At 53.2% G+C, this 25,829-nt stretch overlaps 2 protein-coding genes across 3 annotated transcripts in view; one reads left to right on the top strand and one right to left on the bottom strand.

Moving 5' to 3' along the window:
* Positions 1-25,829, top strand: part of LOC115127065 (rho guanine nucleotide exchange factor TIAM1-like) — a 254,164-nt gene that overhangs the window by 9,843 nt on the left and 218,492 nt on the right. The gene's annotated exons all lie outside the window — the stretch shown is intronic.
* Positions 1,967-10,841, bottom strand: LOC135574091 (uncharacterized). The gene is made up of 3 exons (XM_065024966.1): positions 10,820-10,841; positions 8,951-10,585; positions 1,967-1,986 (listed from the first exon to the last, which is right to left on the bottom strand). The coding sequence occupies exons 1-3, from the start codon at positions 10,839-10,841 to the stop codon at positions 1,967-1,969; spliced, it is 1,677 nt and encodes a 558-aa protein (XP_064881038.1).

Genomic DNA, 25,829 nt, shown 5'->3' with positions numbered 1-25,829 from the left:
CTTTGGGTGGTGGAACCTTCTTGTTACACACAGGAAACTGTTGAGCGTGAAAAACCCAGCAGCGTTGCAGTTCTTGACACAAACTGGTGCGCCTGGCACATACTACCATACCCCCCCCCCCCCCCCCCGTTCAAAGACACTTCAATAGTTTGTCTTGCCCATTCACCCTCTGAATGGCACACAAACACAATCCATGTCTCAATTGTCTCAAGGCTTAAAAATCCTTCTTTAACTCGTCTCCTCCCCTTCATCTACACTGATTGACATCAATAAGGGATCATTTCACCTGGATTAACCTGGTCAGTCTATGTCATAGAAATAGTGTTTTGTACCCTTGGTGTAAGTTGCAATGTAAGTCTTTGTTTAAAAAAACAAATGTAAATGTTGTAAGAAAACCCTAATGTAGCAGATGTTTGGGGACCGTCCGTTCCCCTGTGGAGGGACGTCTGGTACTGCAGCGATGTTTGGGGACCGTCCGTTCCTCTGTGGAGGGACGTCTGGTACTGTAGGTACTGCAGCGATGTTTGGGGACCGTCCGTTCCCCTGTGGAGGGACGTCTGGTACTGTAGGTACTGCAGCGATGTTTGGGGACCGTCCGTTCCCCTGTGGAGGGACGTCTGGTACTGTAGGTACTGCAGCGATGTTTGGAGACCGTCCGTTCCCCTGTGGAGGGACGTCTGGTACTGCAGCGATGTTTGGGGACCGTCCGTTCCCCTGTGGAGGGACGTCTGGTACTGTAGGTACTGCAGCGATGTTTGGGGACCGTCCGTTCCCCTGTGGAGGGACGTCTGGTACTGTAGGTACTGCAGCGATGTTTGGGGACCGTCCGTTCCCCTGTGGAGGGACGTCTGGTACTGTAGGTACTGCAGCGATGTTTGGGGACCGTCCGTTCCCCTGTGGAGGGACGTCTGGTACTGTAGGTACTGCAGCGATGTTTGGGGACCGTCCGTTCCCCTGTGGAGGGACGTCTGGTACTGCAGCGATGTTTGGGGACCGTCCGTTCCCCTGTGGAGGGACGTCTGGTACTGCAGCGATGTTTGGGGACCGTCCGTTCCCCTGTGGAGGGACGTCTGGTACTGTAGGTACTGCAGCGATGTTTGGGGACCGTCCGTTCCCCTGTGGAGGGACGTCTGGTACTGTAGGTACTGCAGCGATGTTTGGGGACCGTCCGTTCCCCTGTGGAGGGACGTCTGGTACTGTAGGTACTGCAGCGATGTTTGGGGACCGTCCGTTCCCCTGTGGAGGGACGTCTGGTACTGTAGGTACTGCAGCGATGTTTGGGGACCGTCCGTTCCCCTGTGGAGGGACGTCTGGTACTGTAGGTACTGCAGCGATGCATTCAGTAGGCCTAAGCTGGAGTGGTATGCGCCGCTGGTTTACTATCTTGGGTAAGGCAAAATGCTTCCGTCTATCCACATACACACACACACACACACACACACACACACATACACATACACATACACATACACACACATAAACACACACACACATTGCAGTGGATTCACCGTTATTTCAATAATTAACATCAGACAACCCTCATTGTAGTCAAGGGAGCCCAGTCAGTCAAGGGAGCCCAGTCAGCCAAGGGAGCCCAGTCAGCCAAGGGAGCCCAGCCAGCCAAGGGAGCCCAGTCAGTCAAGGGAGCCCAGTCAGCCAAGGGAGCCCAGTCAGCCAAGGGAGCCCAGTCAGCCAAGGGAGCCCAGTCAGCCAAGGGAGCCCAGCCAGCCAAGGGAGCCCAGCCAGCCAAGGGAGCCCAGTCAGCCAAGGGAGCCCAGCCAGCCAAGGGAGCCCAGCCAGCCAAGGGAGCCCAGCCAGCCAAGGGAGCCCAGCCAGCCAAGGGAGCCCAGCCAGCCAAGGGAGCCCAGCCAGCCAAGGGAGCCCAGTCAGCCAAGGGAGCCCAGTCAGCCAAGGGAGCCCAGTCATGTATCTGCTCCTAGAATACAGTCTGTTTCCTTTTCATTCACTATATCACAGCGATAGTTGCTGAATGTTAGTACATGCGTTTTAGATGGGAGAAAGAATCTTCCTCCCAAAATGACCCAAAGTGTTTTTATTTTGTCCTGTCTTTGCTGACCAACATTTTTTTATTTTATTGTAAAGTTCATTCCATTCAACTTAGCATGTCTTTTGGTGTGACAAAAGACCATAGTAGTTGGTAAAACAGGACAAAGAGATCGGGGACAAAGCTAGATTGAATTGGCCCATTATCCACATGTACTGTATAGTTCTCTCTGCAGACTACAGTGTGCTGGAGCCTGGTTTGTATTTATGAGATGTTTTCATGGAGCAGAGAGAGGTCTTCCCAGCCTGTGTCCCAAATGGAACTCTGTTCCGTATATAGTGCACTACTTAACCAGAACCCATTGGGTGCTCTACATAGGGGACTAGGATGGCATTTAGGACTTAGGCCCCAGACAGTCACATTGACGCATTCTACACAGATTAGCTAATTCAACACAGGCTGATAGCCAAAGTTGTCTTGTGAGAATTATCATCTCTCCCTCCCTCTCCTCCCTCCCTCCCTCCCTCCCTCCCTATGTCGCAGAACAACCGATTCCTTTAATCAGAGGAACGGGGGGAGGCCCTTCTTCTCTATCGTTGGACCAAGAAGGAGTAGCAGTGAGTTGCTTGAATCGTTGGCTCCAGTCGGTTTATGTGTACAGAGAAAGAGTAGACCATCCCACCACCGCAGGCCCATGGATGGATAGAGGATGAGGGCCTGTTTCTCTACCATAATATTATAATAGTTGTCACAGAGGAACTATAGCCCCCCTGTTTCTCTACCATAATATTATAATAGTTGACACAGAGGAACTATAGCCCCCCCCTGTTTCTCTACCATAATATTAATAGTTGTCACAGAGGAACTATAGTTGTTGACACAGAGGAACTATAGCCCCCCCCCTGTTTCTCTACCATAATATTATAATAGTTGACACAGAGGAACTATAGCCCCCCCCTGTTTCTCTACCATAATATTATAATAGTTGACACAGAGGAACTATAGCCCCCCTGTTTCTCTACCATAATATTATAATAGTTGTCACAGAGGAACTATAGCCCCCCCCCTGTTTCTCTACCATAATATTATAATAGTTGTCACAGAGGAACTATAGCCCCCCCCTGTTTCTCTACCATAATATTATAATAGTTGTCAGAGGAACTATAGCCCCCCCCCCCGTTTCTCTACCATAATATTATAATAGTTGTCAGAGGAACTATAGCCCCCCCCCTGTGTTTCTCTACCATAATATTATAATAGTTGACACAGAGGAACTATAGCCCCCCCCTGTTTCTCTACCATAATATTATAATAGTTGACACAGAGGAACTATAGCCCCCCCCTGTTTCTCTACCATAATATTATAATAGTTGTCACAGAGGAACTATAGCCCCCTGTTTCTCTACCATAATATTATAATAGTTGACACAGAGGAACTATAGCCCCCCCTGTTTCTCTACCATAATATTATAATAGTTGTCACAGAGGAACTATAGCCCCCCTGTTTCTCTACCATAATATTATAATAGTTGACACAGAGGAACTATAGCCCCCCCTCTACCATAATATTATAATAGTTGACACAGAGGAACTATAGCCCCCCCCATGTTTCTCTACCATAATATTATAATAGTTGTCACAGAGGAACTATAGCCCCCCTGTTTCTCTACCATAATATTATAATAGTTGTCACAGAGGAACTATAGCCCCCCCCCCCTGTTTCTCTACCATAATATTATAATAGTTGACACAGAGGAACTATAGCCCCCCTGTTTCTCTACCATAATATTATAATAGTTGACAGAGGAACTATAGCCCCCCCTGTTTCTCTACCATAATATTATAATAGTTGACACAGAGGAACTATAGCCCCCCCCCCTGTTTCTCTACCATAATATTATAATAGTTGTCACAGAGGAACTATAGCCCCCCCTGTTTCTCTACCATAATATTATAATAGTTGACACAGAGGAACTATAGCCCCCCCCCTGTTTCTCTACCATAATATTATAATAGTTGACACAGAGGAACTATAGCCCCCCCTGTTTCTCTACCATAATATTATAATAGTTGTCACAGAGGAACTATAGCCCCCCCCCTGTTTCTCTACCATAATATTATAATAGTTGTCACAGAGGAACTATAGCCCCCCCCCCCCTGTTTCTCTACCATAATATTATAATAGTTGTCAGAGGAACTATAGCCCCCCCCTGTTTCTCTACCATAATATTATAATAGTTGTCACAGAGGAACTATAGCCCCCCCCCCCCCCCTGTTTCTCTACCATAATATTATAATAGTTGTCACAGAGGAACTATAGCCCCCCCCCCCTGTTTCTCTACCATAATATTATAATAGTTGTCACAGAGGAACTATAGCCCCCCCCCCTGTTTCTCTACCATAATATTATAATAGTTGTCACAGAGGAACTATACCCCCCTGTTTCTCTACCATAATATTATAATAGTTGACACAGAGGAACTATAGCCCCCCTGTTTCTCTACCATAATATTATAATAGTTGACAGAAACTGTACCCCCCCCCTGTTTCTCTACCATAATATTATAGACTGGACCTCCATTGTGTTAGTCACAGAGTTGGTAGCCTGGACCTCCATAATATTATAGTAGGTTGGTAGACTGGAACTCCATTGTGTTGTTTGGTAGACTGGACCTCCATTGTGTTAGTCAGGTTGGTATAATACCTTATTGTAGTTGTCACAGAGGAACTATAGACCTCCCATAATATTATAATAGGCTGGAGGAACTGGAGCCTCCATTGTTTCTCTACCATAATATTATAATAGTTCCACAGAGGAACTATAGCCCCCCCCAGGTTCTGTTTATCATGCTGTTGTATAATAGTTGACACAATAGGAACTATAGCAAATGTTTTGGCTACCATAATCTTGTGACAGAGGAACTATAGCCCCCCCTGTTTCTCTACCATAATATTAAATATAATAGTTGTGACAGAGGAACTATAGCCCCCCCCGTTTCTGTGACAGTAGGATGTTATAATATTATAATAGTCTGTGACAGTGGAGGAACTATAGCCCCCCCTGTTTCCTACCATAATATTATAATAGTGGAGGAGGGGCTATAGCCCCCCTGTCTGTGACATAATATTAGCGGGCCCGTAATAGTTGTGACAGAGGAACTATAGCCCCCCGTGTTTCCCATAATCTGTGATAGTGGAGAGGAACTATAGCCCCCCCCCTGTTTCCCCATGTCTGTGACAGTGGAACTATAGCCCCCGTGTTTCTCTACCATAATATTATAATAGTTGAGGGAACTATAGCCCCCTGTTTCCCTACCATAATATTGTATTAGTTACAGAATGTTTCCCCCCCCCTGTGTTAGACAGTGTTGGGGACTGGCCCTGTTTCCCTGTCTGTGACAGTGGTAGACTGGCCCGTGTTTCCCTGTCTGTGACAGTGGGGGAGAGGGCTGACCTCCATTGGTGTTAGTCAGGTTGGTAGACTGGACCTCCATTGTGTTAGTCAGGTTGGTAGACTGGACCTCCATTGTGTTAGTCAGGTTGGTAGACTGGACCTCCATTGTGTTAGTCAGGCTGGTAGACTGGACCTCCATTGTGTTAGTCAGGTTGGTAGACTGGACCTTCCCAGCAGCACAGTCATGCTCCGTCTCTCTCAGGTTCTGTTTATATTCATGCTGTTGTATCTGTTGTATTCAATACAAATCAAATGTTTTGGCAGGGCCTCGTCTGTGACAGTGGAGGGAGCGGGCCCGTGTTTCCCTGTCTGTGACAGTGGAGGGAGCGGGCCCGTGTTTCCCTGTCTGTGACAGTGGAGGGAGCGGGCCCGTGTTTCCCTGTCTGTGACAGTGGAGGGAGCGGGCCCGTGTTTCCCTGTCTGTGACAGTGGAGGGAGCGGGCCCGTGTTCCCTGTCTGTGACAGTGGAGGGAGCGGGCCCGTGTCTCCCTGTCTGTGACAGTGGAGGGAGCGGGCCCGTGTTTCCCTGTCTGTGACAGTGGAGGGAGCGGGCCCGTGTTTCCCTGTCTGTGACAGTGGAGGGAGCGGGCCCGTGTTTCCCTGTCTGTGACAGTGGAGGGAGCGGGCCCGTGTTTCCCTGTGACAGTGGAGTGAGCGGGCCCGTGTTTCCCTGTCTGTGACAGTGGAGGGAGCGGGCCCGTGTTTCCCTGTCTGTGACAGTGGAGGGAGCGGGCCCGTGTTTCCCTGTGACAGTGGAGGGAGCGGTCCCGTGTTTCCCCCCTCTGTGACAGTGGAAGGAGCGGGCCCGTGTTTCCCTGTCTGTGACAGTGGAAGGAGCGGGCCCGTGTTTCCCTGTCTGTGACAGTGGAGTGAGCGGGCCCGTGTTTCCCTGTCTGTGACAGTGGAGGAGCGGGCCCGTGTTTCCCTGTCTGTGACAGTGGAGGAGCGGGCCCGTGTTTCCCTGTCTGTGACAGTGGAGGGAGCGGGCCCGTGTTTCCCTGTCTGTGACAGTGGAGGGAGCGGGCCCGTGTTTCCCTGTGACAGTGGAGGGAGCGGGCCCGTGTTTCCCTGTGACAGTGGAGTGAGCGGGCCCGTGTTTCCCTGTCTGTGACAGTGGAGGGAGCGGGCCCGTGTTTCCCTGTCTGTGACAGTGGAGGGAGCGGGCCCGTGTTTCCCTGTCTGTGACAGTGGAGGGAGCGGGCCCGTGTTTCCCTGTCTGTGACAGTGGAGGGAGCGGGCCCGTGTTTCCCTGTCTGTGACAGTGGAGGAGCGGGCCCGTGTTTCCCTGTCTGTGACAGTGGAGTGAGCGGGCCCGTGTTTCCCTCCTCTGTGACAGTGGAGGGAGCGGGCCCGTGTTTCCCTGTCTGTGACAGTGGAGGGAGCGGGCCCGTGTTTCCCTGTGACAGTGGAGGGAGCGGGCCCGTGTTTCCCTCCTCTGTGACAGTGGAAGGAGCGGGCCCGTGTTTCCCTGTCTGTGACAGTGGAAGGAGCGGGCCCGTGTTTCCCTGTCTGTGACAGTGGAGGGAGCGGGCCCGTGTTTCCCTCCTCTGTGACAGTGGAGGGAGCGGGCCCGTGTTTCCCTGTCTGTGACAGTGGAGGGAGCGGGCCCGTGTTTCCCTGTCTGTGACAGTGGAGGGAGCGGGCCCGTGTTTCCCTGTCTGTGACAGTGGAGGGAGCGGGCCCGTGTTTCCCTGTGACAGTGGAGGGAGCGGGCCCGTGTTTCCCTGTGACAGTGGAGGGAGCGGGCCCGTGTTTCCCTGTGACAGTGGAGGGAGCGTGCCCGTGTTTCCCTCCTCTGTGACATTGGAGGGAGCGGGCCCGTGTTTCCCTGTCTGTGACAGTGGAAGGAGCGGGCCCGTGTTTCCCTGTCTGTGACAGTGGAAGGAGCGGGCCCGTGTTTCCCTGTCTGTGACAGTGGAAGGAGCGGGCCCGTGTTTCCCTGTGACAGTGGAGGGAGCGGTCCCGTGTTTCCCCCCTCTGTGACAGTGGAAGGAGCGGGCCCGTGTTTCCCTGTCTGTGACAGTGGAAGGAGCGGGCCCGTGTTTCCCTGTCTGTGACAGTGGAGGGAGCGGGCCCGTGTTTCCCTGTCTGTGACAGTGGAGGGAGCGGGCCCGTGTTTCCCTGTCTGTGACAGTGGAGGGAGCGGGCCCATGTTTCCCTGTCTGTGACAGTGGAGGGAGCGGGCCCGTGTTTCCCTGTCTGTGACAGTGGAGGGAGCGGGCCCGTGTTTCCCTGTCTGTGACAGTGGAGGGAGCGGGCCCGTGTTTCCCTGTGACAGTGGAAGGAGCGGGCCCGTGTTTCCCTGTGACAGTGGAGGGAGCGGGCCCGTGTTTCCCTGTCTGTGACAGTGGAAGGAGCGGGCCCGTGTTTCCCTCCTCTGTGACAGTGGAGGAGCGGGCCCGTGTTTCCCTGTCTGTGACAGTGGAGGGAGCGGGCCCGTGTTTCCCTGTCTGTGACAGTGGAGGGAGCGGGCCCGTGTTTCCCTGTCTGTGACAGTGGAGGGAGCGGGCCCGTGTTTCCCTGTCTGTGACAGTGGAGTGAGCGGGCCCGTGTTTCCCTGTCTGTGACAGTGGAGTGAGCGGGCCCGTGTTTCCCTCCTCTGTGACAGTGGAGGGAGCGGGCCCGTGTTTCCCTGTCTGTGACAGTGGAGGAGCGGGCCCGTGTTTCCCTGTGACAGTGGAGGGAGCGGGCCCGTGTTTCCCTGTCTGTGACAGTGGAGGGAGCGGGCCCGTGTTTCCCTGTCTGTGACAGTGGAGGGAGCGGGCCCGTGTTTCCCTGTCTGTGACAGTGGAGGGAGCGGGCCCGTGTTTCCCTGTCTGTGACAGTGGAGGAGCGGGCCCGTGTTTCCCTGTCTGTGACAGTGGAAGGAGCGGGCCCGTGTTTCCCTGTCTGTGACAGTGGAGGGAGCGGGCCCGTGTTTCCCTCCTCTGTGACAGTGGCTGTGACTGTAACGGTGGAGGGAGGGGCCTGTCTGTGACAGTGGAGGGAGGGGCCCGTGTTTCCCTGTGGAGGGAGTGGGCCTGTGCGGTGGGGTGGAGGGAGGGGCCTGTAGCGGTGGGGTGGAGGTAGGGGCCTGTGGGGTGGAGGGAGGGGCCTGTAGCGGTGGAGGGAGGGGCCTGTAGCGGTGGGGTGGAGGGAGGGGCCTGTAGCGGTGGGGTGGAGGTAGGGGCCTGTAGCGGTGGAGGAGGGGCCTGTAGCGGTGGAGGGAGGGGGGCCTGTAGCGGTGGGGTGGAGGGAGGGGCCTGTAGCGGTGGGGTGGAGGGAGGGGCCTGTAGCGGTGGGGTGGAGGGAGGGGCCTGTAGCGGTGGGGTGGAGGAGGGGCCTGTAGCGGTGGGGTGGAGGGAGGGGCCTGTAGCGGTGGGGTGGAGGGAGGGGCCTGTAACGGTGGGGTGGAGGGAGGGGCCTGTAACGGTGGGGTGGAGGGAGGGGCCTGTAACGGTGGGGTGGAGGGAGGGGCCTGTAGCGGTGGGGTGGAGGGAGGGGCCTGTAACGGTGGGGTGGAGGGAGGGGCCTGTAGCGGGGGGTGGGGGAGGGGCCTGGCAGGGAGGGAGGGGCCTGTGGGAGGAGGGGCCTGTAGCAGTGGAGTGGAGGGGCCTGTAGCAGTGGAGTGGAGGGGCCTGTAGCAGTGGAGTGGAGTGGCCTGTAGCAGTGGAGGGAGGGGCCTGTAGCAGTGGAGTGGAGGGGCCTGTAGCAGTGGAGTGGAGGGGCCTGTAGCAGTGGAGTGGAGGGGCCTGTAGCAGTGGAGTGGAGGGGCCTGTAGCAGTGGAGTGGAGTGGCCTGTAGCAGTGGGGTAGCCTGTAGCAGTGGAGTGGAGTGGCCTGTAGCAGTGGAGTGGAGTGGCCTGTAGCAGTGGAGTGGAGTGGCCTGTAGCAGTGGAGTGGAGTGGCCTGTAGCAGTGGAGTGGAGGGCCTGTAGCAGTGGAGTGGAGGGGCCTGTAGCAGTGGAGTGGAGGGGCCTGGCAGTGGAGGGGCCTGTAGCAGTGGGTGGAGGGGCCTGTAGCAGTGGGGTGGAGGGGCCTGTAGCAGTGGGGGAGGGGCCTGGAGGGAGGGGCCTGTAGCGGTGGGGTGGAGGGAGGGGCCTGTAGCGGTGGGGGAGGGGGGCCTGTAGCGGTGGAGGGAGGGGCCTGTAGCGGTGGGGTGGAGGGAGGGGCCTGTAGCGGTGGGGTGGAGGAGGGGCCTGTAGCGGTGGGGTAGAGGGAGGGGCCTGTAGCAGTGGAGGGGCCTGTAGCAGTGGGGTGGAGGGAGGGGCCTGTAGCGGTGGGGTGGAGGGAGGGGCCTGTAACGGTGGGGTGGAGGGAGGGGCCTGTAGCGGTGGGGTGGAGGGAGGGGCCTGTAGCGGTGGGATGGAGGGAGGGGCATGTAACGGTGGGGTGGAGGGAGGGGCCTGTAGCGGTGGGGTGGAGGGAGGGGCCTGTAGCGGTGGGGTGGAGGGAGGGGCCTGTAGCGGTGGAGGGAGGGGCCTGTAGCGGTGGGGGAGGGGCCTGGAGGGAGGGGCCTGTAACGGTGGAGGGGGGGCCTGTAACGGTGGGGTGGAGGGGAGGGGCCTGTAGCGTTGGAGGGAGGGGCCTGTAGCAGTGGAGGGAGGGGCCTGTAGCGGTGGGGTGGAGGGAGGGGCCTGTAGCGGTGGAGGGAGGGGCCTGTAACGGTGGGGTGGAGGGAGGGGCCTGTAGCGGTGGGGTGGAGGGAGGGGCCTGTAGCGGTGGAGGGAGGGGCCTGTAGCGGTGGGGTGGAGGGAGGGGCCTGTAGCGGTGGGGTGGAGGTAGGGGCCTGTAACGGTGGGGTGGAGGGAGGGGCCTGTAACGGTGGGGTGGAGGGAGGGGCCTGTAGGGAGGGGCCTGGTGGGGTGGAGGGAGGGGCCTGTAGCGGTGGGGTGGCGGTAGGGGCCTGTAGCGGTGGGGTGGAGGTAGGGGCCTGTAGCGGTGGGGTGGAGGGAGGGGCCTGTAGCGGTGGGGTGGAGGGAGGGGCCTGTAGCGGTGGGGTGGCGGTAGGGGCCTGTAGCGGTGGGGTGGAGGTAGGGGCCTGTAACGGTGGGGTGGAGGGAGGGGCCTGTAACGGTGGGGTGGAGGGAGGGGCCTGTAACGGTGGGGTGGAGGGAGGGGTCTGTAACGGTGGGGTGGAGGGAGGGGCCTGTAACGGTGGGGTGGAGGGAGGGGCCTGTAACAGTGGAGTACTACATAGTGAATCGGGTGTCATTTGTGATCTAGACTCCGACTGGGCAGTGGTACTATTCTCCCTAACAGCCATAGGGTTGGAGTTGGAACATGACAAAGAGCTGTCCCTGATGGCTGTGGGGCTGGGATTGGATGGATCTGGGTCTGTATAGGGTTGGAAGGGTTGTGTTGGAACTGACAGAGCTAGCACAGGAGACTGAGGGGATCGTCATCGGCATCACGTGTAGAGGTCGACAGATTATGATTTTTCAACGCCGATACCGATTATTGGAGGACCAAAAAAAGCCGATCACGATTAATCGGACGATTTTTTTATATTTTTTTTTTACATTTATTATTATTTTTGTAATAATGACAATTACAACAATACTGAATGAACACTTATTTTAACTTAATATAATACATCAATAAAATCAATTTAGTCTCAAATAAATAATGAAACCTGTTCAATTTGGTTTAAATAATATAAAAACAGTGTTGGAGAAGTAAAAGTGCCATGTAAGAAAGCTACCGTTTCAGTTCCTTGCTCAGAACATGAGAACATATGAAAGCTGGTGGTTCCTTTCAACATGAGTCTTCAATATTCCCAGGTAAGAAGTTTTAGGTTGTAGTTATTATAGGAATTATAGGACTATTTCTCTCTATACCATTTGTATTTCATATACCTTTGACTATTGGATGTTCTTATAGGCACTTTAGTATTGCCAGTGTAACAGTATAGCTTCCGTCCCTCTCCTCGCCCCTACCTGGGCTCAAACCAGGAACACATCGACAACAGCCACCATCGAAGCAGCGTTACCCATCGCTCCACAAAAGTAGGGTAGGTACTGCTATAGTTGGACTGGGTAGGGTTGGTACTGCTTTAGTTGGACTGGGTAGGGTTGGTACTGTGGAGTGGCTGCTTTAGTTGGACTGGGTAGGGTAGGTACTGCTATAGTTGGACTGGGTAGGGTTGGTACTGCTATAGTTGGACTGGGTAGGGTTGGTACTGCTATAGTTGGACTGGGTAGGGTTGGTACTGCTATAGTTGGACTGGGTAGGGTTGGTACTGCTATAGTTGGACTGGGTAGGGTTGGTACTGCTATAGTTGGACTGGGTAGGGTTGGTACTGCTATAGTTGGATTGGGTAGGGTTGGTACTGCCAAAGTTGGACTGGGTAGGGTTGGTACTGCTATAGTTTGACTGGGTAGGGTTGGTACTGCTATAGTTTGACTGGGTAGGGTAGGTACTGCTATAGTTGGACTGGGTAGGGTTGGTACTGCTATAGTTTGACTGGGTAGGGTTGGTACTGCTATAGTTTGACTGGGTAGGGTTGGTACTGCTATAGTTGGACTGGGTAGGGTAGGTACTGCTATAGTTGGACTGGGTAGGGTAGGTACTGTGTGGTGGCTGCTTTAGTTGGACTGGGTAAGGTTGGTATTGCTATAGTTGGACTGGGTAGGGTTGGTACTGCTATAGTTGGACTGGGTAGGGTTGGTACTGCTGTAGTTGGACTGGGTAGGGTTGGTGCTGCTGTAGTTGGACTGGGTAGGGTAGGTACTGCTATAGTTGGATTGGGTAGGGTTGGTACTGCCAAAGTTGGACTGGGTAGGGTTGGTACTGCTATAGTTTGACTGGGTAGGGTTGGTACTGCTATAGTTTGACTGGGTAGGGTAGGTACTGCTATAGTTGGACTGGGTAGGGTTGGTACTGCTATAGTTGGACTGGGTAGCGTTGGTACTGCTATAGTTGGACTGGGTAGGGTTGGTACTGCTATAGTTGGACTGGGTAGGGTTGGTACTGCTGTAGTTGGACTGGGTAGGGTTGGTACTGCTGTAGTTGGACTGGGTAGGGTAGGTACTGCTATAGTTGGACTGGGTAGGGTAGGTACTGCTGTAGTTGGACTGGGTTGGGTTTGTACTGCTATAGTTGGACTGGGTAGGGTAGGTACTGCTGTAGTTGGACTGGGTAGGGTAGGTGGAGTGGCTGCTTTAGTTGGACTGGGTAGGGTTGGTACTGTGGAGTGGCTGCTTTAGTTGGACTGGGTAGGGTTGGTACTGCTATAGTTGGACTGGGTAGGGTAGGTACTGTGGAGTGGCTGCTTTAGTTGGACTGGGTAGGGTTGGTACTGTGGAGTGGCTGCTTTAGTTGGACTGGGTAGGGTTGGTACTGCTATAGTTGGACTGGGTAGGGTTGGTACTGCTATAGTTGGACTGGGTAGGGTTGGTACTGCTATAGTTGGACTGGGTAGGGTTGGTACTGCTATAGTTGGACTGGGTAGGGTTGGTACTGTGGAGTGGCAGCTTTAGTTGGACTGGGTAGGGTTGGTACTGTGGAGTGGCTGCTTTAGTTGGACTGGGTAGGGTTGGTACTGCTATAGTTGGACTGGGTAGGGTAGGTACTGCTATAGTTGGACTGGGTAGGGTTGGTACTGCTATAGTTGGACTGGGTAGGGTTGGTACTGCTATAGTTGGACTGGGTAGGGTAGGTACTGCTATAGTTGGACTGGGTAGGGTTGGTACTACTATAGTTGGACTGGGTAGGGTAGGTACTGGGTAGGGTTGGTACTGGGTAGGGTTGGTACTGGTAGGGTTGGTACTGCTGTAGTTGGACTGGGTAGGGTAGGTACTGGGTAGGGTAGGTACTGGGTAGGGTAGGTACTGGGTAGGGTTGGTACTGGGTAGGGTTGGTACTGCGGAGTGGTTGCAGGTTGGGTAGGGTTGGTACTGGGTAGGGTAGGTACTGGGTAGGGTTGGTACTGGGTAGGGTAGGTACTGGGTAGGGTTGGTACTGCTGTAGTTGAACTGGGTAGGGTTGGTACTGCTGTAGTTGGACTGGGTAGGGTTGGTACTGGGTAGGGTTGGTACTGCTGTAGTTGAACTGGGTAGGGTTGGTACTGCTGTAGTTGAACTGGGTAGGGTTGGTACTGGGTAGGGTAGGTACTGGGTAGGGTAGGTACTGGGTAGGGTTGGTACTGGGTAGGGTTGGTACTGGGTAGGGTTGGTACTGGGTAGGGTTGGTACTGGGTAGGGTAGGTACTGGGTAGGGTAGGTACTGGGAGTGGTTGCAGGTTGGGTAGGGTTGGTACTGGGTAGGGTTGGTACTGGGTAGGGTAGGTACTGGGTAGGGTTGGTACTGGGTAGGGTAGGTACTGGGTAGGGTTGGCACTGCTGTAGTTGGACTGGGTAGGGTTGGTACTGCTATAGTTGGACTGGGTAGGGTTGGTACTGGGTAGGGTAGGTACTGGGTAGGGTAGGTCCTGGGTAGGGTTGGTACTGGGTAGGGTAGGTACTGGGTAGGGTTGGTACTGCTATAGTTGGACTGGGTAGGGTTGGTACTGGGTAGGGTAGGTACTGGGTAGGGTTGGTACTGCTATAGTTGGACTGGGTAGGGTTGGTACTGCTATAGTTGGACTGGGTAGGGTAGGTACTGCTTTAGTTGGACTGGGTAGGGTTGGTACTGCTATAGTTGAACTGGGTAGGGTAGGTACTGCTATAGTTGGACTGGGTAGGGTTGGTACTGGGTAGGGTAGGTACTGGGTAGGGTTGGTACTGCTATAGTTGGACTGGGTAGGGTTGGTACTGCTATAGTTGAACTGGGTAGGGTAGGTACTGCTATAGTTGGACTGGGTAGGGTTGGTACTGGGTAGGGTAGGTACTGGGTAGGGTTGGTACTGCTATAGTTGGTACTGGGTAGGGTAGGTACTGGGTAGGGTTGGTACTGGGTAGGGTAGGTACTGGGTAGGGTTGGTACTGCTATAGTTGGACTGGGTAGGGTTGGTACTGCTATAGTTGGACTGGGTAGGGTTGGTACTGCTATAGTTGGACTGGGTAGGGTTGGTACTGCTATAGTTGGACTGGGTAGGGTAGGTACTGCTATAGTTGGACTGGGTAGGGTTGGTACTGCTATAGTTGGACTGGGTAGGTACTGCTATAGTTGGACTGGGTAGGGTTGGTACTGCTATAGTTGGACTGGGTAGGGTTGGTACTGCTATAGTTGGACTGGTAGGGTTGGTACTGCTATAGTTGGACTGGGTAGGGTTGGTACTGCTATAGTTGGACTGGGTAGGGTTGGTACTGCTATAGTTGGATTGGGTAGGGTTGGTACTGCCAAAGTTGGACTGGGTAGGGTTGGTACTGCTATAGTTTGACTGGGTAGGGTTGGTACTGCTATAGTTTGACTGGGTAGGGTAGGTACTGCTATAGTTGGACTGGGTAGGGTTGGTACTGCTATAGTTTGACTGGGTAGGGTTGGTACTGCTATAGTTTGACTGGGTAGGGTTGGTACTGCTATAGTTGGACTGGGTAGGGTAGGTACTGCTATAGTTGGACTGGGTAGGGTAGGTACTGTGTGGTGGCTGCTTTAGTTGGACTGGGTAAGGTTGGTATTGCTATAGTTGGACTGGGTAGGGTTGGTACTGCTATAGTTGGACTGGGTAGGGTTGGTACTGCTGTAGTTGGACTGGGTAGGGTTGGTGCTGCTGTAGTTGGACTGGGTAGGGTAGGTACTGCTATAGTTGGATTGGGTAGGGTTGGTACTGCCAAAGTTGGACTGGGTAGGGTTGGTACTGCTATAGTTTGACTGGGTAGGGTTGGTACTGCTATAGTTTGACTGGGTAGGGTAGGTACTGCTATAGTTGGACTGGGTAGGGTTGGTACTGCTATAGTTGGACTGGGTAGCGTTGGTACTGCTATAGTTGGACTGGGTAGGGTTGGTACTGCTATAGTTGGACTGGGTAGGGTTGGTACTGCTGTAGTTGGACTGGGTAGGGTTGGTGCTGCTGTAGTTGGACTGGGTAGGGTAGGTACTGCTATAGTTGGATTGGGTAGGGTTGGTACTGCCAAAGTTGGACTGGGTAGGGTTGGTACTGCTATAGTTTGACTGGGTAGGGTTGGTACTGCTATAGTTTGACTGGGTAGGGTAGGTACTGCTATAGTTGGACTGGGTAGGGTTGGTACTGCTATAGTTGGACTGGGTAGCGTTGGTACTGCTATAGTTGGACTGGGTAGGGTTGGTACTGCTATAGTTGGACTGGGTAGGGTAGGTACTGCTATAGTTGGACTGGGTAGGGTAGGTACTGTGTGGTGGCTGCTTTAGTTGGACTGGGTAAGGTTGGTATTGCTATAGTTGGACTGGGTAGGGTTGGTACTGCTATAGTTGGACTGGGTAGGGTTGGTACTGCTGTAGTTGGACTGGGTAGGGTTGGTGCTGCTGTAGTTGGACTGGGTAGGGTAGGTACTGCTATAGTTGGATTGGGTAGGGTTGGTACTGCCAAAGTTGGACTGGGTAGGGTTGGTACTGCTATAGTTTGACTGGGTAGGGTTGGTACTGCTATAGTTTGACTGGGTAGGGTAGGTACTGCTATAGTTGGACTGGGTAGGGTTGGTACTGCTATAGTTGGACTGGGTAGCGTTGGTACTGCTATAGTTGGACTGGGTAGGGTTGGTACTGCTATAGTTGGACTGGGTAGGGTTGGTACTGCTGTAGTTGGACTGGGTAGGGTTGGTACTGCTGTAGTTGGACTGGGTAGGGTAGGTACTGCTATAGTTGGACTGGGTAGGGTAGGTACTGCTGTAGTTGGACTGGGTTGGGTTTGTACTGCTATAGTTGGACTGGGTAGGGTAGGTACTGCTGTAGTTGGACTGGGTAGGGTAGGTGGAGTGGCTGCTTTAGTTGGACTGGGTAGGGTTGGTACTGTGGAGTGGCTGCTTTAGTTGGACTGGGTAGGGTTGGTACTGCTATAGTTGGACTGGGTAGGGTAGGTACTGTGGAGTGGCTGCTTTAGTTGGACTGGGTAGGGTTGGTACTGTGGAGTGGCTGCTTTAGTTGGACTGGGTAGGGTTGGTACTGCTATAGTTGGACTGGGTAGGGTTGGTACTGCTATAGTTGGACTGGGTAGGGTTGGTACTGCTATAGTTGGACTGGGTAGGGTTGGTACTGCTATAGTTGGACTGGGTAGGGTTGGTACTGTGGAGTGGCAGCTTTAGTTGGACTGGGTAGGGTTGGTACTGTGGAGTGGCTGCTTTAGTTGGACTGGGTAGGGTTGGTACTGCTATAGTTGGACTGGGTAGGGTAGGTACTGCTATAGTTGGACTGGGTAGGGTTGGTACTGCTATAGTTGGACTGGGTAGGGTTGGTACTGCTATAGTTGGACTGGGTAGGGTAGGTACTGCTATAGTTGGACTGGGTAGGGTTGGTACTACTATAGTTGGACTGGGTAGGGTAGGTACTGGGTAGGGTTGGTACTGGGTAGGGTTGGTACTGGGTAGGGTTGGTACTGCTGTAGTTGGACTGGGTAGGGTAGGTACTGGGTAGGGTAGGTACTGGGTAGGGTAGGTACTGGGTAGGGTTGGTACTGGGTAGGGTTGGTACTGCGGAGTGGTTGCAGGTTGGGTAGGGTTGGTACTGGGTAGGGTAGGTACTGGGTAGGGTTGGTACTGGGTAGGGTAGGTACTGGGTAGGGTTGGTACTGGGTAGGGTTGGTACTGGGTAGGGTAGGTACTGGGTAGGGTTGGTACTGCTGTAGTTGAACTGGGTAGGGTTGGTACTGCTGTAGTTGGACTGGGTAGGGTTGGTACTGGGTAGGGTTGGTACTGCTGTAGTTGAACTGGGTAGGGTTGGTACTGCTGTAGTTGAACTGGGTAGGGTTGGTACTGGGTAGGGTAGGTACTGGGTAGGGTAGGTACTGGGTAGGGTTGGTACTGGGTAGGGTTGGTACTGGGTAGGGTAGGTACTGGGTAGGGTTGGTACTGGGTAGGGTAGGTACTGGGTAGGGTAGGTACTGCGGAGTGGTTGCAGGTTGGGTAGGGTTGGTACTGGGTAGGGTTGGTACTGGGTAGGGTAGGTACTGGGTAGGGTTGGTACTGGGTAGGGTAGGTACTGGGTAGGGTTGGCACTGCTGTAGTTGGACTGGGTAGGGTTGGTACTGCTATAGTTGGACTGGGTAGGGTTGGTACTGGGTAGGGTAGGTACTGGGTAGGGTAGGTCCTGGGTAGGGTTGGTACTGGGTAGGGTAGGTACTGGGTAGGGTTGGTACTGCTATAGTTGGACTGGGTAGGGTTGGTACTGGGTAGGGTAGGTACTGGGTAGGGTTGGTACTGCTATAGTTGGACTGGGTAGGGTTGGTACTGCTATAGTTGGACTGGGTAGGGTAGGTACTGCTTTAGTTGGACTGGGTAGGGTTGGTACTGCTATAGTTGAACTGGGTAGGGTAGGTACTGCTATAGTTGGACTGGGTAGGGTTGGTACTGGGTAGGGTAGGTACTGGGTAGGGTTGGTACTGCTATAGTTGGACTGGGTAGGGTTGGTACTGCTATAGTTGAACTGGGTAGGGTAGGTACTGCTATAGTTGGACTGGGTAGGGTTGGTACTGGGTAGGGTAGGTACTGGGTAGGGTTGGTACTGCTATAGTTGGTACTGGGTAGGGTAGGTACTGGGTAGGGTTGGTACTGGGTAGGGTAGGTACTGGGTAGGGTTGGTACTGCTATAGTTGGACTGGGTAGGGTTGGTACTGCTATAGTTGGACTGGGTAGGGTTGGTACTGCTATAGTTGGACTGGGTAGGGTTGGTACTGCTATAGTTGGACTGGGTAGGGTAGGTACTGCTATAGTTGGACTGGGTAGGGTTGGTACTGCTATAGTTGGACTGGGTAGGTACTGCTATAGTTGGACTGGGTAGGGTTGGTACTGCTATAGTTGGACTGGGTAGGGTTGGTACTGCTATAGTTGGACTGGGTAGGGTTGGTACTGCTATAGTTGGACTGGGTAGGGTTGGTACTGCTATAGTTGGACTGGGTAGGGTTGGTACTGCTATAGTTGGACTGGGTAGGGTTGGTACTGCTATAGTTGGACTGGGTAGGGTTGGTACTGCTATAGTTGGACTGGGTAGGGTAGGTACTGCTATAGTTGGACTGGGTAGGGTTGGTACTGCTATAGTTGGACTGGGTAGCGTTGGTACTGCTATAGTTGGACTGGGTAGGGTTGGTACTGCTGTAGTTGGACTGGGTAGGGTTGGTACTGCTGTAGTTGGACTGGGTAGGGTAGGTACTGCTATAGTTGGACTGGGTAGGGTAGGTACTGCTGTAGTTGGACTGGGTTGGGTTTGTACTGCTATAGTTGGACTGGGTAGAGTAGGTACTGCTGTAGTTGGACTGGGTAGGGTAGGTGGAGTGGCTGCTTTAGTTGGACTGGGTAGGGTTGGTACTGTGGAGTGGCTGCTTTAGTTGGACTGGGTAGGGTTGGTACTGTGGAGTGGCTGCTTTAGTTGGACTGGGTAGGGTTGGTACTGCTATAGTTGGACTGGATAGGGTAGGTACTGTGGAGTGGCTGCTTTAGTTGGACTGGGTAGGGTTGGTACTGTGGAGTGGCTGCTTTAGTTGGACTGGGTAGGGTTGGTACTGCTATAGTTGGACTGGGTAGGGTTGGTACTGCTATAGTTGGACTGGGTAGGGTTGGTACTGCTATAGTTGGACTGGGTAGGGTTGGTACTGCTTTAGTTGGACTGGGTAGGGTTGGTACTGCTATAGTTGGACTGGATAGGGTAGGTACTGTGGAGTGGCTGCTTTAGTTGGACTGGGTAGGGTTGGTACTGTGGAGTGGCTGCTTTAGTTGGACTGGGTAGGGTTGGTACTGCTATAGTTGGACTGGGTAGGGTTGGTACTGCTATAGTTGGACTGGGTAGGGTTGGTACTGCTATAGTTGGACTGGGTAGGGTTGGTACTGCTATAGTTGGACTGGGTAGGTTTGGTACTGTGGAGTGGCAGCTTTAGTTGGACTGGGTAGGGTTGGTACTGCTATAGTTGGACTGGGTAGGGTTGGTACTGGGTAGGGTAGGTACTGGGTAGGGTTGGTATTGGGTAGGGTAGGTCCTGGGTAGGGTTGGTACTGGGTAGGTAGGTACTGGGTAGGGTTGGTACTGCTATAGTTGGACTGGGTAGGGTTGGTACTGGGTAGGGTAGGTACTGGGTAGGGTTGGTACTGCTATAGTTGGACTGGGTAGGGTAGGTACTGCTTTAGTTGGACTGGGTAGGGTTGGTACTGCTATAGTTGAACTGGGTAGGGTAGGTACTGCTATAGTTGGACTGGGTAGGGTTGGTACTGGGTAGGGTAGGTACTGGGTAGGGTTGGTACTGCTATAGTTGGACTGGGTAGGGTTGGTACTGCTATAGTTGAACTGGGTAGGGTAGGTACTGCTATAGTTGGACTGGGTAGGGTTGGTACTGGGTAGGGTAGGTACTGGGTAGGGTTGGTACTGCTATAGTTGGTACTGGGTAGGGTAGGTACTGGGTAGGGTTGGTACTGGGTAGGGTAGGTACTGGGTAGGGTTGGTACTGCTATAGTTGGACTGGGTAGGGTTGGTACTGCTATAGTTGGACTGGGTAGGGCTGGTACTGCTATAGTTGGACTGGGTAGGGTTGGTACTGCTATAGTTGGACTGGGTAGGGTAGGTACTGCTATAGTTGGACTGGGTAGGGTTGGTACTGCTATAGTTGGACTGGGTAGGTACTGCTATAGTTGGACTGGGTAGGGTTGGTACTGCTATAGTTGGACTGGGTAGGGTTGGTACTGCTATAGTTGGACTGGGTAGGGTTGGTACTGCTATAGTTGGACTGGGTAGGGTTGGTACTGCTATAGTTGGACTGGGTAGGGTAGGTACTGCTATAGTTGGACTGGGTAGGGTTGGTACTGCTATAGTTGGACTGGGTAGGGTAGGTACTGCTATAGTTGGACTGGGTAGGGTTGGTACTGCCAAAGTTGGACTGGGTAGGGTTGGTACTGCTATAGTTTGACTGGGTAGGGTTGGTACTGCTATAGTTTGACTGGGTAGGGTAGGTACTGCTATAGTTGGACTGGGTAGGGTTGGTACTGCTATAGTTGGACTGGGTAGCGTTGGTACTGCTATAGTTGGACTGGGTAGGGTTGGTACTGCTATAGTTGGACTGGGTAGGGTTGGTACTGCTGTAGTTGGACTGGGTAGGGTTGGTACTGCTGTAGTTGGACTGGGTAGGGTAGGTACTGCTATAGTTGGACTGGGTAGGGTAGGTACTGCTGTAGTTGGACTGGGTTGGGTTTGTACTGCTATAGTTGGACTGGGTAGAGTAGGTACTGCTGTAGTTGGACTGGGTAGGGTAGGTGGAGTGGCTGCTTTAGTTGGACTGGGTAGGGTTGGTACTGTGGAGTGGCTGCTTTAGTTGGACTGGGTAGGGTTGGTACTGTGGAGTGGCTGCTTTAGTTGGACTGGGTAGGGTTGGTACTGCTATAGTTGGACTGGATAGGGTAGGTACTGTGGAGTGGCTGCTTTAGTTGGACTGGGTAGGGTTGGTACTGTGGAGTGGCTGCTTTACTGTTGGTACTGCTTTAGTTGGACTGGGTAGGGTTGGTACTGCTATAGTTGGACTGGGTAGGGTTGGTACTGCTATAGTTGGACTGGGTAGGGTTGGTACTGCTATAGTTGGACTGGGTAGGGTTGGTACTGCTTTAGTTGGACTGGGTAGGGTTGGTACTGCTATAGTTGGACTGGATAGGGTAGATACTGTGGAGTGGCTGCTTTAGTTGGACTGGGTAGGGTTGGTACTGTGGAGTGGCTGCTTTACTGGGTAGGGTTGGTACTGCTATAGTTGGACTGGGTAGGGTTGGTACTGCTATAGTTGGACTGGGTAGGGTTGGTACTGCTATAGTTGGACTGGGTAGGTTTGGTACTGTGGAGTGGCAGCTTTAGTTGGACTGGGTAGGGTTGGTACTGCTATAGTTGGACTGGGTAGGGTTGGTACTGCTGTAGTTGGACTGGGTAGGGTTGGTACTGCTGTAGTTGGACTGGGTAGGGTAGGTACTGCTATAGTTGGACTGGGTAGGGTAGGTACTGCTGTAGTTGGACTGGGTTGGGTTTGTACTGCTATAGTTGGACTGGGTAGGGTAGGTACTGCTGTAGTTGGACTGGGTAGGGTAGGTGGAGTGGCTGCTTTAGTTGGACTGGGTAGGGTTGGTACTGTGGAGTGGCTGCTTTAGTTGGACTGGGTAGGGTTGGTACTGCTATAGTTGGACTGGGTAGGGTAGGTACTGTGGAGTGGCTGCTTTAGTTGGACTGGGTAGGGTTGGTACTGTGGAGTGGCTGCTTTAGTTGGACTGGGTAGGGTTGGTACTGCTATAGTTGGACTGGGTAGGGTTGGTACTGCTATAGTTGGACTGGGTAGGGTTGGTACTGCTATAGTTGGACTGGGTAGGGTTGGTACTGCTATAGTTGGACTGGGTAGGGTTGGTACTGTGGAGTGGCAGCTTTAGTTGGACTGGGTAGGGTTGGTACTGTGGAGTGGCTGCTTTAGTTGGACTGGGTAGGGTTGGTACTGCTATAGTTGGACTGGGTAGGGTAGGTACTGCTATAGTTGGACTGGGTAGGGTTGGTACTGCTATAGTTGGACTGGGTAGGGTTGGTACTGCTATAGTTGGACTGGGTAGGGTAGGTACTGCTATAGTTGGACTGGGTAGGGTTGGTACTGCTATAGTTGGACTGGGTAGGGTAGGTACTGGGTAGGGTTGGTACTGGGTAGGGTTGGTACTGGGTAGGGTTGGTACTGCTGTAGTTGGACTGGGTAGGGTAGGTACTGGGTAGGGTAGGTACTGGGTAGGGTTGGTACTGGGTAGGGTTGGTACTGCGGAGTGGTTGCAGGTTGGGTAGGGTTGGTACTGGGTAGGGTAGGTACTGGGTAGGGTTGGTACTGGGTAGGGTAGGTACTGGGTAGGGTTGGTACTGGGTAGGGTAGGTACTGGGTAGGGTTGGGACTGGGTAGGGTTGGTACTGCTATAGTTGGACTGGGTAGGGTAGGTACTGCTATAGTTGGACTGGGTAGGGTTGGTACTGCCAAAGTTGGACTGGGTAGGGTTGGTACTGCTATAGTTTGACTGGGTAGGGTTGGTACTGCTATAGTTTGACTGGGTAGGGTAGGTACTGCTATAGTTGGACTGGGTAGGGTTGGTACTGCTATAGTTGGACTGGGTAGCGTTGGTAGGGTTGGACTGGGTAGGGTTGGTACTGCTATAGTTGGACTGGGTAGGGTTGGTACTGCTGTAGTTGGACTGGGTAGGGTTGGTACTGCTGTAGTTGGACTGGGTAGGGTAGGTACTGCTATAGTTGGACTGGGTAGGGTAGGTACTGCTGGTTGGACTGGGTTGGTTTGTACTGCTATAGTTGGACTGGGTAGAGTAGGTACTGCTGTAGTTGGACTGGGTAGGGTAGGTGGAGTGGCTGCTTTAGTTGGACTGGGTAGGGTTGGTACTGTGGAGGGCTGCTTTAGTTGGACTGGGTAGGGTTGGTACTGTGGAGTGGCTGCTTTAGTTGGACTGGGTAGGGTTGGTACTGCTATAGTTGGACTGGATAGGGTAGGTACTGTGGAGTGGCTGCTTTAGTTGGACTGGGTAGGGTTGGTACTGTGGAGTGGCTGCTTTAGTTGGACTGGGTAGGGTTGGTACTGCTATAGTTGGACTGGGTAGGGTTGGTACTGCTATAGTTGGACTGGGTAGGGTTGGTACTGCTATAGTTGGACTGGGTAGGGTTGGTACTGCTTTAGTTGGACTGGGTAGGGTTGGTACTGCTATAGTTGGACTGGATAGGGTTGGTACTGTGGAGTGGCTGCTTTAGTTGGACTGGGTAGGGTTGGTACTGTGGAGTGGCTGGTTGGACTGGGTAGGGTTGGTACTGCTATAGTTGGACTGGGTAGGGTTGGTACTGCTATAGTTGGACTGGGTAGGGTTGGTACTGCTATAGTTGGACTGGGTAGGTTTGGTACTGTGGAGTGGCAGCTTTAGTTGGACTGGGTAGGGTTGGTACTGCTATAGTTGGACTGGGTAGGGTTGGTACTGCTGTAGTTGGACTGGGTAGGGTTGGTACTGCTGTAGTTGGACTGGGTAGGGTAGGTACTGCTATAGTTGGACTGGGTAGGGTAGGTACTGCTGTAGTTGGACTGGGTTGGGTTTGTACTGCTATAGTTGGACTGGGTAGGGTAGGTACTGCTGTAGTTGGACTGGGTAGGGTAGGTGGAGTGGCTGCTTTAGTTGGACTGGGTAGGGTTGGTACTGTGGAGTGGCTGCTTTAGTTGGACTGGGTAGGGTTGGTACTGCTATAGTTGGACTGGGTAGGGTAGGTACTGTGGAGTGGCTGCTTTAGTTGGACTGGGTAGGGTTGGTACTGTGGAGTGGCTGCTTTAGTTGGACTGGGTAGGGTTGGTACTGTGGAGTGGCTGCTTTAGTTGGACTGGGTAGGGTTGGTACTGCTATAGTTGGACTGGGTAGGGTAGGTACTGCTATAGTTGGACTGGGTAGGGTTGGTACTGCTATAGTTGGACTGGGTAGGGTTGGTACTGTGGAGTAGCTTTAGTTGGACTGGGTAGGGTTGGTACTGTGGAGTGGCTGCTTTAGTTGGACTGGGTAGGGTTGGTACTGCTATAGTTGGACTGGGTAGGGTAGGTACTGCTATAGTTGGACTGGGTAGGGTTGGTACTGCTATAGTTGGACTGGGTAGGGTTGGTACTGCTATAGTTGGACTGGGTAGGGTAGGTACTGCTATAGTTGGACTGGGTAGGGTTGGTACTGCTATAGTTGGACTGGGTAGGGTAGGTACTGGGTTTGGTACTGGGTAGGGTTGGTACTGGGTAGGGTTGGTACTGCTGTAGTTGGACTGGGTAGGGTAGGTACTGGGTAGGGTAGGTACTGGGTAGGGTAGGTACTGGGTAGGGTTGGTACTGGGTAGGGTTGGTACTGCGGAGTGGTTGCAGGTTGGGTAGGGTTGGTACTGGGTAGGGTAGGTACTGGGTAGGGTTGGTACTGGGTAGGGTAGGTACTGGGTAGGGTTGGTACTGGGTAGGGTAGGTACTGGGTAGGGTTGGGACTGGGTAGGGTTGGTACTGCTATAGTTGGACTGGGTAGGGTAGGTACTGCTATAGTTGGACTGGGTAGGGTTGGTACTGCCAAAGTTGGACTGGGTAGGGTTGGTACTGCTATAGTTTGACTGGGTAGGGTTGGTACTGCTATAGTTTGACTGGGTAGGGTAGGTACTGCTATAGTTGGACTGGGTAGGGTTGGTACTGCTATAGTTGGACTGGGTAGCGTTGGTACTGCTATAGTTGGACTGGGTAGGGTTGGTACTGCTATAGTTGGACTGGGTAGGGTTGGTACTGCTGTAGTTGGACTGGGTAGGGTTGGTACTGCTGTAGTTGGACTGGGTAGGGTAGGTACTGCTATAGTTGGACTGGGTAGGGTAGGTACTGCTGTAGTTGGACTGGGTTGGGTTTGTACTGCTATAGTTGGACTGGGTAGAGTAGGTACTGCTGTAGTTGGACTGGGTAGGGTAGGTGGAGTGGCTGCTTTAGTTGGACTGGGTAGGGTTGGTACTGTGGAGTGGCTGCTTTAGTTGGACTGGGTAGGGTTGGTACTGTGGAGTGGCTGCTTTAGTTGGACTGGGTAGGGTTGGTACTGCTATAGTTGGACTGGATAGGGTAGGTACTGCTGGAGTGGCTGCTTTAGTTGGACTGGGTAGGGTTGGTACTGTGGAGTGGCTGCTTTAGTTGGACTGGGTAGGGTTGGTACTGCTATAGTTGGACTGGGTAGGGTTGGTACTGCTATAGTTGGACTGGGTAGGGTTGGTACTGCTTTAGTTGGACTGGGTAGGGTTGGTACTGCTATAGTTGGACTGGATAGGGTAGGTACTGTGGAGTGGCTAGTTTGACTGGGTAGGGTTGGTACTGTGGAGTGGCTGCTTTAGGGACTGGGTAGGGTTGGTACTGCTATAGTTGGACTGGGTAGGGTTGGTACTGCTATAGTTGGACTGGGTAGGGTTGGTACTGCTATAGTTGGACTGGGTAGGTTTGGTACTGTGGAGTGGCAGCTTTAGTTGGACTGGGTAGGGTTGGTACTGCTATAGTTGGACTGGGTAGGGTTGGTACTGCTGTAGTTGGACTGGGTAGGGTTGGTACTGCTGTAGTTGGACTGGGTAGGGTAGGTACTGCTATAGTTGGACTGGGTAGGGTTGGTACTGCTGTAGTTGGACTGGGTTGGGTTTGTACTGCTATAGTTGGACTGGGTAGGGTAGGTACTGCTGTAGTTGGACTGGGTAGGGTAGGTGGAGTGGCTGCTTTAGTTGGACTGGGTAGGGTTGGTACTGTGGAGTGGCTGCTTTAGTTGGACTGGGTAGGGTTGGTACTGCTATAGTTGGACTGGGTAGGGTAGGTACTGTGG

The sequence above is a fragment of the Oncorhynchus nerka genome, linkage group LG11 (assembly GCF_034236695.1).
Source record: "Oncorhynchus nerka isolate Pitt River linkage group LG11, Oner_Uvic_2.0, whole genome shotgun sequence".
Taxonomy (NCBI): domain Eukaryota; kingdom Metazoa; phylum Chordata; class Actinopteri; order Salmoniformes; family Salmonidae; genus Oncorhynchus; species Oncorhynchus nerka.
This window is presented reverse-complemented; position numbering and strand designations above follow the sequence as displayed.

Bases quoted from the DNA above. Each gene is read 5' to 3' on its own strand.
- LOC135574091 (XM_065024966.1), bottom strand. From the start codon at position 10,841: ATGACGATCCCCTCAGTCTCCT. The intron at 10,586-10,819 runs GTGCTAGCTCTG...CCACCGTTACAG, and splicing joins GACGATCCCCTCAGTCTCCT to GCCCCTCCCTCCACCCCACC. The intron at 1,987-8,950 runs GTTACAGGCCCC...ACTAACATTCAG, and splicing joins GCCCCTCCCTCCACCCCACC to CAACTATCGCTGTGATATAG.